Here is a 12,213-nt window from a genome sequence, read left to right as displayed (position 1 = left end):
AACTTGAAATGACAAGAGAGCAGCATAGGGTCAGACTGTCAGTCAAGTTTCGCCTGGAATTTATCCTTTGGCAAACAAAATGACTGATTGTTGGGATAGTGGCAATAAATTGTTGGGTGTCTTATTCAAAATGCCAGCATTCCAACCTAATTTGATTAGTTTGAAGGGAGTTGCCCAAGTTAAGGCTCAGGCAAACGCAACTAATACTTCAAACTTGAAAATATTCAAGCACTCCACATCACTTTTTTTTCATACTGAACACTCAGTAAACTTCCTCCAACTGATCTCCAACCCACAATTAAACTGCAGTGACTTGTTCTTTGTGCCATATGTTAGGGCTCCACATTATATAATGATTGTGGCTTCGCAGCTCCAGCATTGCAGTGCCAGACATTCAATTAGAGACCTTGAGTTTAAAGCCTAGCCTCGATGCACTTTATTGGTGCTCAGCCAAACCCGTTGATGGTACACAGCACTATCTTGTAGAACATAGTGCTCCATCCTGGGGGAAATGATGGGAACTATTTGTCAGGTTAATACTTCAGCCTCCAATTAGCCATGGCACTTGGCAGGCCCAATGCTTCTGCCCTCCTTGCTGTCACTTACTCCAAGTACTCCAATCCAGTAAGAAACATCAGTACAATGACTCCAAGGGTGCATAACTGAACTCCAGCGACCAATGGCCCACAGTGTTGAAAATCCTCCAGACAGCCCAAATTGTCAATCTTGTCTCATTACCTATGAGTCAGAAGGTGATGGATTCAAGCCCAAAGTACAGAGACCCTGAACAGATAATTTAGGTTGACACCAGTCCAACTCTGAGGAGGTCCTGTGCTGCTAAGCAGTGCAGTCCTTCAGGTGGTATGGCAAACAAAGAGTTGTTCACACAGGTGGACACTATTTAAAAAGGAGCAGGGGAGTCCTATTCGTGTCAAGGCCAACATTTATCTCTCAACTAACAGTTAAAAAGAGATTTTCTGGTAACTATTTCATTGTAATGTGTGGGACCTCCCCGTGTGTAAATTGGCTGCCATTTTTCTTGCATTACAACTGTGACTACGTTTCAAAAGTACTTAACTGGTGGTAGAGTGTTTTGGATGAAAGATATTATATAGGCAAGTTTAATCTTTTAATGCATGGTCGTTTCAGTAAATAATAGTCAACACTGAAACAGGTGCAAATGCTGTACTAGTTGCAATAAAGAAAATCAGATTGTTTCTACATAAAGGATTGTGAAACTGTGTAGCTATGCAGAAACAACGAGATAAAACATATATTTGCATATCATTGTGGAGGTATTTAGTATGTGAATGCTTGTTGAAGTTTATATTGTAAAGAATCTTCATATTGTATTCTTGTCATTGTAAAATATTCACTAAATATTAATCATTTAAGTGATATTTACATCAACAACAATGGGTGGCACAGTGGTTAGCACTGCTGTCTCACAGCACCAGGGACCTGGGTTCAATTCCGGCCTCGGGTCACTGTCTGTGTGGAGTTTGCACATTCTCCCCATGTCTGTGTGGGTTTCTCCGGGTGCTCCGGTTTCCTCCCACAATCCAAAGATGTGCGTGTTAGGTTGACTGGCCATGGTAAATTGACCCTAGTGCTGGGGATTAGCAGGGTAAGTATGAGGGGTTACAGGAATAGGACTTCGATGGGATTGTGGTCGGTGCAGACTCGATGGGCCAAATGGCCTCTTTCTGCACTGTAGGGATTCTATAACAAATGCTAAATTTTCTTGAAGATGGGGGAAGTCAGTACCTAAGAAAAATCTCAAAGATTTGGACAATATTGGCACGGCTACATTTATTGTCAATTCCTATTTGCCCTGGTGGTGATGGTGAGCCCTAAAAGGAACTGTTTGTACAACTGCATTGTTGGCTTGGCCAATTCAAAGGATAATAAAAAGTCAACTATGTAATGTCACATCCAGGCCTGCCTTGGTAGAACGGCAGGTTCCCTTCCCCGAGATTTATTTGAAACATCCTAAAAACAGTAATAAAGAGCTTTCCCAAACACTGTAATGAAAATAACAAACAGATCCCCAATGAGTTCACCCCAGATACCCATGACTTGCTGAATTCTGGATAAAATCCTTCTAAACTCTGCAAAGGGAAAAAAATGCTCCAATTTTTAAAGGGATCATGTGTGGAAAATTTCTTCTTCGACATTCCACTAAATGGAGTTATACAAGATACACAGATTTGGATATTATACATTATTTAGCTTCTTATTGCCATAATATTTAGAATATTAAGGCTTGTGTAGTGTTCAGAACAAGGCAAGGATAATTCCTAAACTTTGATATTTTAAGTCATCAGGATAGACTCAGAGTTAGAGCTATTTATTCTGGAGGAACATCAGGAGATTGAGTTCAGTTGTATTTTTAAAGGTGAATAAAATTGCTGGATGCAATGGTTTTGGGAGAAAACATTCGAAATGATTATAATAATAGAACTCATTGATAAAATAATTGGGCAAATACATTAAACGCAAGAATATATTTCTCCTCTCAAATTGCCTCTCTGGAACAGGTGACTACTGGACAGGGCAGATGAAGATACTTTGTAATTCTTTCAGAAGAGATTTGTAACCTTGCTGAAAAATAAGGACACCAACATTACAAGGAGGCCAGAGGTATGTTTAGGTAAGATGAGTATGGCAAGCTATGGTCTAATGGAACTTAGAGTTAGAGGGGAATTATCCAGGAATTCTCTTGAAAATAACTGCAGATTTTTTCCCTTTTTTGGCCTACCCACGGAGCTAATAAAAATGTAAGGAAGCCGGTGAGTTGGGATTATGCTGTGAATGGAACAGGTACCAATGAATGCAGACGTCTTTTCATGTCTTTTGTTTTGATAGCCTGACTTAGCTTCCATGTGAGAGTTTTACTGAGTCACAGCTTAATATTGACCCTTCGCCCCGATACAGAAATTTTGGGGAATACTAAAAGGAAGTGATGCATCTTCTCTCTCTTTCAAAAATGCTGAAAGATTTTGTAGACTCTTCCAAATCAGACTTTTGAGCAAAATATCCAAATGGAACTACTATCAGCCACTCTGCTATGGGCATGGGACTTGCTTTGGACTAAGGCCTGCTAACTCAATTCAATCGTTCGACACCAATTACATTGTCTTATGACATAAATTATTCAAATTCAAATTATCTAGCATTGTAAAACGGGATTAGGTCTTGTAGATTAGCTTCATTTCAGACCGTTAGGGTTTGGATTGTTTGCTCAAGGCCGGAATCTAAACAGGACAATGTTACACAAAGATCCTTAATAGAAGTATTATGACTTTTTGTGATGAATCAATAATCTTCCATTACTAACTTTTCTGTATATTTTAACACTGATACATTTAACGACGAGGTAGCAACCTCCCATCTTCCTTCACTGGTTACTAGGGAGTTCTCAGAACTTGTCAAGTGAAGCTTGAACATTGCTTTTTAAAAAAAATAATAAAGAAACTGCAGCGTCATTCAGTCTCATAACAAAATCAAATTTCACATTAAAATTAATGGGCAACTTCTTGGTAATGGCAAAACAGCCAAACACTCCAGACATTGTGGATGAAAATCTCCGTTAAACCATAAAAAATGGTCCCACATTCTTTTTAACTCAATTGTGTTTGATCTTACTTAAAAACATAGTAAACATTTTTTTTAATACCCTCTTTACTGTTCACATTATGTATTGTCATCTATCTATCTGGGGACAAGTATGCCAGGCTGATTTACAGTTAACTGTTAAACTGCAAATAGAGGTCATCATATCCCTTTATAATGCAGACCACAATTTACATCACTGCTTTTTATTCAAAGACCATAAAATCTAGTCTTTTTATGGGAAGTTTAACATTTCACATTCAGTTTTAATATTTTTTACATATAAGTGCTATCATGGACATGCTCCAGGGCAGTTATCGCAAAAAGGTTTTTGAAACCCACCCAATTCAAGGACAAATGATTATCAGGCTGTATAACAAACAGAGTGATCATTTCCCAGTGTACAGCCCCACTGGAATCAACTCTTTGATAGGCTGATGTTGCCTATAATTTGTGATTTTTTTTTAAAATGTGAGCATCGCTGACAAAGCCAAAATTTATTGCCCAACCCTAATTGCCCTTGAGAAGTCAACAACTGCAGTCACGTACACCTATGATGCTTTCTGCACAGTGTGATGGCTTTCACACAACAGTTAAGAGTTATAGATCTCGAGTAACATGTAGGCCAGACTGGTTAAGGGTGGCAGATTTCCTCTCCGAAGGACACTCATGAATGAGGTGGGTTTTTATAACAATCCAGTATTTTCATGATTATAAATGAGACGAGTATTTCAATCCAGATTTATTAATTAATTGAATTTAAATTCCCCCTACTGCTGTGTTGGGATCTGAACTCATGTCTCTGGAGCACAACTCCGGGTCCCTCGAGCACTAGTCTGGGTCTCTGGAGCACTAGTCCGCGTCTCTGGGGCACTAGTCCGCGTCTCTGGGGCACTCGTCCGCGTCTCTGGGGCACTCGTCCGCGTCTCTGGGGCACTCGTCCGCGTCTCTGGGGCACTCGTCCGCGTCTCTGAGGCACTCGTCCGGGTCTCTGGGGCACTCGTCCGGGTCTCTGGGGCACTCGTCCGGGTCTCTGGGGCACTCGTCCGGGTCTCTGGGGCACTCGTCCGGGTCTCTGGGGCACTCGTCCGGGTCTCTGGGGCACTCGTCCGCGTCTCTGAGGCACTCGTCCGGGTCTCTGAGGCACTCGTCCTGGTCTCTGGGGCACTCGTCCGGGTCTCTGGGGCACTCGTCCGGGTCTCTGGGGCACTCGTCCGGGTCTCTGGGGCACTCGTCCGGGTCTCTGGAGCACTCGTCCGGGTCTCTGGAGCACTTGTCCGGGTCTCTGGGGCACTAGTCCGGGTCTCTGGAGCACTAGTCCGGGTCTATGGAGGGCTAGTCCGGGTCTATGGTGCACTAGTCCGGGTCTCTGGAGCACTAGTCCGGGTCTATGGAGCACTAGTCCGGGTCTCTGGAGCACTAGTCCGGGTCTCTGGAGCACTAGTCCGGGTCTATGGAGGGCTAGTCCGGGTCTATGGTGCACTAGTCCGGGTCTCTGGAGCACTAGTCCGGGTCTCTGGAGCACTAGTCCGGGTCTATGGTGCACTAGTCCGGGTTCCTGGAGCACTGGTCCGGGTCCCTGGAGCACCAGCCCAGGTCCCTGGGGCACCAGCCCGGGTCTATGGAGCACTAGTCCGGGTCCCTGGAGCACCGGTCCGGGTCTATGGAGCACCGGTCCGGGTCTCTGGAGCACTAGTCCGGGTCTATGGAGCACCGGTCCGGGTCTCTGGAGCACCGGTCCGGTCTATGGAGCGCTAGTGCAGGTGTAAGGAGCGCTAGTCCGGGTCTATGGAGCAATAATCTGGGTCTCTGGAGCACTGGTCCTGGTCTCTGGAGCACTAGTCCGGGTCTATGGAGCACTAGTCCTGGTCTCTGGAGCACTGGTCCTGGTCTCTGGAGCACTGGTCCTGGTCTCTGGAGCACTAGTCCGGGTCTCTGCAGCACTAGTCCAGATCTCCGGAGCACTTGTCCGGGTCTCTGGAGCACTTGTCCGGGTCTCTGGAGCACTTGTCCGGGTCTCTGGAGCACTTGTCCGGGTCTCTGGAGCACTTGTCCGGGTCTCTGGAGCACTTGTCCGGGTCTCTGGAGCACTTGTCCGGGTCTCTGGAGCACTTGTCCGGGTCTCTGGAGCACTTGTCCGGGTCTCTGGAGCACTTGTCCGGGTCTCTGGAGCACTTGTCCGGGTCTCTGGAGCACTTGTCCGGGTCTCTGGAGCCCCAGTCTGGGTCTCTGGAGCCCCAGTCTGGGTCTCTGGAGCCCCAGTCTGGGTCTCTGGAGCCCTAGTCTGGGACTCTGGAGCAATAATCTAGGTCTCTGGAGCACTAGTCTGGGTCTCTGGAGCACTAGTCTGAGTCTCTGGAGCCCTAGTCTGGGACTCTGGAGCAATAATCTAGGTCTCTGGAGCACTAGTCTGGGTCTCTGGAGCACTAGTCTGGGTCTCTGGAGCACTAGTCTGGGTCTGTGGAGCAATGATCTGGGTCTCTGGTGCACTAGTCCGGGTCTCTGGAGCCACTGGCTCAATATCATTACTTTGATGCTACCTTCCCCATATATTAGATCATATGGCATTTTGTAACTTGAAATATATGTGCATTTATGTACGTATCGCACAATAGCTAAACAATACATGGAAAATATTTGAAGTAATAAAGTTATTATTTATTACCTAGTGCAGGCGCAAGTGCTGATACTGGATTTGATGGGTCCAGTTGAAATCCACCCAGCATAAACTGTGCGTCAGTTGCATTTTCCAGCTTCAGGCCAGGGAGGTTCATGTTCTGGGCCAGGTAGTACTGGTAAAGCTCAGCCTCTGCAGGTGCCAGGTTACTGAGGCCTAAGTGTCTGTTGTGCTGAATCTGGTTCATGTTCTGCTGGAGCAGCATCATGTTGTGCATGTGCTTCTCACTGGTCATATGAATGCGCAGGTTCCTGGCTACATTCGTCTCGTAGTCGCACACCTCGCACCGCCAAGTGGGTTTGGTTTTTGGTTTGGTGGGCGAGGAGGCCCCGCAGGTGCTCATACTGGCGGCCGCGGCGGCGGCAGCAGCTGCGGCCGCCACAGCTGTTCCAGCAGTGTGGCTAAAAACTTGGTCGCCCCCGCCATTCTGTAGGTTCTGCATGTTATTGAGATGCTTGTCGGACTGCATATGAATACTGAGATTGCCTTTGGTTGTAGTGGAATAGTTACACACCTCACATCGGAAAGGCTTGTAACCACATGTATAGCTCTCGCCCCGGGCCAACCGAGGGTGAGGTTGCCCAGATTTGCAATACACACATGAGCCACCGGATTCTGGGTGCTTTTCCTTCATGTGGGCCTCCAGCGTCTGCTGGTACTTGTAGTGCCAGTTACACTTTGGACACTTCAAGGTCTTGCATGAGTTCCGAGAATGCATCATGGTCATGTGCCCACCAAGGGAGCGGGAGGAGCCCAGGACCGTGTCGCATTTCGGACACTCAACGCTGCTTCCGGATGAGCATTCCCCACCCCCCAGGTCGCAGGGAGTGCTGGCATGCTGATGATGGGAGGTACAGTTTCCTTCCTCGCCATCGACAGGTTCATTTGGTTCAGGAGCTGTGGCACTGTCTTTATTGGCACTTTCATCTACAAAGTCCGTCCTATTACTCTCAGTATTACCGACACTGCTATCGCCGCTTGCACTGTCGTTTGACAAGCTCACTGCATTCCTCCCGTTTGCACCATCGAAAACAACAAAGGAAGAAGTAGAAGAAGAAGAAGTGCCCCTTGGAGAAGGGTTTAGCACATTAGGCATTAAAGGAGATTTAGAAATGCTTTGGTTTGAGAGAGCGAGTTCCTTGCTGCTACATGCGTCACCCTCAGGGTCTTCCTGGGGCTCATCATCATCCTCATCCGACTCGTTTGGGAACAGTTCTTTGCACTCCTCATCTTCCTCCGCTTGTTCAGCAGAGTCCGCCTTTTCTATGAGGCTACTGTCAGCACTAAACTCTCCACTGGCTTTTTTCTTCTCAATTTCCATCCCCAAATCCTTGCTCTCTGACATTTTGGTAGGCCCGGAAGCAAGGTGGCCCAGAGGGACTGAGGTAATTGGGGTCTTTAGGGCTGAGCTCGTCAGCCCTCCAAGGTTCAACAGAGCACTTTGTGCCAGAGGGATTGAATGAGGCTGCTGAGCTGCACTCGTGTTACCTTCAGAGTCTTTTAATAAAGCCAAACCGGCCTGGACAGCCTCATCACCATCAACATGGATTCCACTAAAAGTACCATAGAAGTTCTGACCAGGGCCAATGAGGTTAGCTGTGGAAACTAAAGGGTGTTGAAAGTTTTTGATTTTTGGTTCCAGAAAGCTTATAAGAGGTTCCTTGTCTTTGCCTATCCCTTGGATGATAGCAGACACGTTCTTATTACTTAAGAGCTTGTGCTCCTCTTCACTAAGGGTCATTCGGTGGTCATGCACAGCATGCGTTACAAATGACCTCACATATCCAAAAGACAACTTGCACAAAAAACACATTAAAATCGGCTTTCGTTTGCCATAGAGCACGAAACTGTCAAACTTAGACAAGTCCACATTGTTAGGGACATCTTTGGATACACAAGAGTTTTTGGCAGAGCCATCACTGTTCAGGTAATCCTTGTTGCTTTTGTGTCGCACATCAAAAACACGGAAAGTGTGCAAGACAGGACTGATGCCTGTCAGTGCTGAGGTATTTGGGAATGTCTGGTCAGTACCAAACCACTTCCCAAAAGATGAGGCTATGTGAAAAGTGTTGATGATCTGTGGATAGACAGAGACGGATGCTGCGGAGGTGGACTCCCCTTGCTTGTTCCCGGCATTGGACATAGAGTTCATGAACAATGCTGGAAGAACACTACTGCCACTGGGCCCTCCAGACTGGATACTTTGCATTAGCTGGTTCACATTCTCCACGATGTAGGCAGAGCCATCTGCCTGATAGACAATCTCCCCAGTCAGATTCTCCACGTCGCTTTCCTCCGCCTCGCTCATTTCACTGTCACTTTCCTCCTGGAGCAGCTGAGGGTGGGAGTTCGGGCAATGGTGTTCCATGTACTTTTGTAAACTTGAGAATGAGGATGAGCACTCGTTGCAGCTGACTTCCTTGGTGGACAGTGAGCCGTGTGAAACAACAGCCGCTGCAGCAGTCTCTGAGCTGCACTCGTCGAAGGATGTCCTTAGGTTCTCACACGGGACGCAGTTCTCTCGTGCAGACTCCATTGAAGCAGCTTTATCAGAGACCTGGGGGTTGGATTCAGTCCATTCCTGATGCTGGGAGGTGCTGCACCCATCCTCTTGCCCAGTGATGGTAGGGGAGTCACAGGTTTCCATATTGATGGCTACATGAGCGTTTCATTGCATCCAGTCCGGCAGGGGCCTAAAAATTGAAAGAAAATAGTAAATAAATAAGTGTATAAATAAAGTCTTACATCTGGCACACTGATACCAAACACTTTAAGATAGATTGATCCTGAGAGTAATATATTTCTTCTATATTTTACAGAGAACTGAGAATTCTCAAGATTAACATTCCATCAAATTCCAAAGCCCACTGTTGGCAATGTAAGCAGACAAAGGTAGAATTCATTGGTTTGAAATTTCTCTGCCTACTATTTTAGCAGGAGGTGTTAGCTTTCTCCAAACAGAATGGGTTCATGCTGGAGTTAAAACAGCAGACAGAGGAATATCCTACACATACATGAGATGCTCACCCACACGTTGCCCGTGATTTCTAAGCAAATAGCACTGAAACGATTGTGAAAGAGAAAGGTAAATATCCATTTCACCAGCTCTTCAAAGTACACCCAGTGATCAAGCGGAACGCAACCCACTGAACTTGGTCAACACTGTCCACATAGAGTATAAAGGTTAATCTCGAAGAAGGATTTATTGTGGCAGCAGGTCTTGCTACTGGGGAAGGGTAAGAGAATGACATCTCATAGATTGCAATCAGTGTCTGTCTTACATCTGAATTTGTGCACCTGATGGTGTACGATAGGTTCAAACAATCTTACTCAGAACCCTTGACAAGAGTCATTTCTGTTGCAATTTCATCAGGCATGAGACACCTTTGAGCGCTGAAGAATTTTCAGTAACCTGCATGCAACACACACGGAACAACACATACAGGGCTGGTCCAAAAGGAAAAAATGAATCAACAAAATGGAATATAAGTGCATTTACACCAGGGCAACACCAGAGTGGTGAATCACAACAGCAAGACCAGAGGAAATTGATGTTAAAAATTGTAAGGTTCCAACTATTAACCGTTTTCTTACTAATCCCAGAATACGTCATTGCGACAGAAGCGGTTGTATCCTAACTGGATATAAATCACGCAATTTTGCATCAGTATAATTGTCTATGTTACGAACATTACTGAATGACAATGAGTTGGTACTGTTGGACCCTCTCCACCGACTGAAATGACAGTGTGATGAACTAGTGAAGCAAACATTTACTTAACCCAAGTTCAATCAATATACTTTATTCACAAAATTTCCACTTTGAAAACCAATCCAGCAGCAAGCTGACTGAAGGCTAGATAAATCTGTGGCATTCTGTGCACATCGCTCATCAAAATGAGATTATTTTTTTTTTAAAAACAACAAAAAGCAAGTATCTGTAATGCAATTACCGATGTTTTTTTTACAGTCTAAAGTGGATTGTCTGTAGTTCTACCTTGCAGGAGGATTGGAACAGTAATACTGTTTGCCCACAGAGCTTCACGTTGACTGACATCTGCTCAGTTACAAGTGCCTAAACTGTCACTAATTATAAATGAGATTTATAGTGCACACACTCAATGCCATGTATGACTTTGCAGCTTCACAAAAGAAGGTGAATATTCTACCACCATCATTTAAATAAGGGTTGCAGAAGATTTCAGAAGCATCAGCAATTTCGTTACTGATGGAGGAGAGTAACATTAACCCTTTTTAACTCTAAAGGGAAAATGAACACATGTGCATCCATATAGCACCTTTTATGTCTTCAAAGTATCCCAAAGCAGTTGACAGGAAATGAATTACATGTGAAGTGTAGTAACTCCTGTTTTGTAGACAAGCATGTCAGCCGAAATATATGCAGTGAGATCCCACAGATGGCAATGAGGTAAGCGACAAGGTCATCAGTTTTTGGTGGTGCTGGTTGTGAGATAAATGTTGGCAAGTACACTGGACTATCCCTCCTCTTCTTCAAATGGTACCATGGGATCTGTTATGTTCATCCAAACTGGCAGGCACAGTTGGCTTGATGTCTCAATCAAAAGATGCCCTCTTCACCATTGTGCTCCAGTCCTCATGAAGTAGCGCAACACAGGAGGCCATTCAAGGACTGATTGTTATCCCTGCTTTCCTTTGCTCTTTTCCCATACCTTTTGTGCTTGCTGTTATTTACCTGCTTTCCTTTTGGAATGTACCATCAAATTCCAAATCTACCACCATATTTGGCAGTGCATGTCATAGAATCATAGAACCCTCTAGTGCAGAAGGAGGCCATTCGGCCCATCATCCTGTCAAAATACTGCTCTGAACTCAATCCCACCCAGACCCTATCCCCATAACCCCATGCATTTACCCTAGCTAGTCCCCCTGACACTAAGGGATAATTTAGCATGGCCAATCCACCTATCCCGTACTTCTTTGGATTGTGGGAGGAAACCCACCCAGGGAGAACGGGCAAACTCCACACAGACAGTGATCCAAGCCGTGAATCAAACTTGGGTTCCTGGCACTGCGAGGCAGCAGTGCTAGCCACTGTGCCGCCCCTCAAATCCTAACCACAAGTAAAAATGCTTTTCCTCAGATTACCTTTGGTTCTTTTGCAATCACCTCAAATCGATGCCTTCTGGTTATCGATCCTTCAGCCATTAAGAAAGAATTCTCTTTATTTACTCTATAAGTTTAAGCACCTCTTTCAAAGCTCTCCTTGCCTTTCTCTGCACTTAAGACAACAACTCCAGCTTCTTGGCACGGTAACACAGTGGTTAGCATTGCTGCTTCACAGCTCCAGGGACCTGGGTTCGATTCCTGACTTGGGTCACTGTCTGTGTGGAGTTTGCACATTCTCCTCGTGTCTGCGTGGGTTTCCTCCGGGTGCTCCGGTTTCCTCCCACAGTCCAAAGATGTGCAGGTTAGGTTGATTGTCCATGCTAAAAATTGCTCCTTAGAGTCCTGAGATGCGTAGGTTAGAGGGGTTAGCGGGTAAATTTGTAGGAATATGGGGGTAGGGCCTGGGTGGGATTGTGGTCGGTGCAGACTCGATGGGCCGAATGACCTCTTTCTGCACTGTAGGGTTTCTACGATTCTATGATTCTCTTGTCCATCCAAGTAACTGTAACCCCTCAGCCCTGGAACCGTTCCATTCGATCTCGTCTCCAACATCTCCAAAGCCTTCACGTCATCCCTGTAGTTGAACACCACATTCCAGCTAGGGCCAAATTAGTGTTTTAAGTTTAACATAACTGACTGACTTTTGCCCTCTTATGTCGTCTCTATTCATAAAGCCCAGGAATCCATCTGCTTTCTTAACCTGTCCTGCCATTTTCAAAGATTTGTTAACAAACAATCCCAGGTCCTTTTCTTACATTTCCTTTAAAATGGTA

At 45.5% G+C, this 12,213-nt stretch overlaps 1 protein-coding gene across 1 annotated transcript in view; it reads right to left on the bottom strand.

Annotated features, from left to right (window-relative positions):
* The window catches only part of zfhx3b (zinc finger homeobox 3b), a 327,286-nt gene extending 318,347 nt beyond the window's left edge, over positions 1-8,939 (bottom strand). Inside the window, exon 1 of the mRNA XM_078210650.1 lies at positions 6,281-8,939. Within this exon, the coding sequence (XP_078066776.1) occupies positions 6,281-8,939 (2,659 nt within the window). The remainder of the gene's footprint in view (positions 1-6,280) is intronic.
* Positions 8,940-12,213: the final 3,274 nt, after the last annotated feature.

Source organism: Mustelus asterias, chromosome 4 (assembly GCF_964213995.1).
Source record: "Mustelus asterias chromosome 4, sMusAst1.hap1.1, whole genome shotgun sequence".
In the NCBI taxonomy this organism is placed as follows: Eukaryota; Metazoa; Chordata; class Chondrichthyes; order Carcharhiniformes; family Triakidae; genus Mustelus; species Mustelus asterias.
The sequence above is the reverse complement of the archived record's forward strand: the minus strand, read 5'-3'. Positions and strand labels throughout refer to the sequence as shown.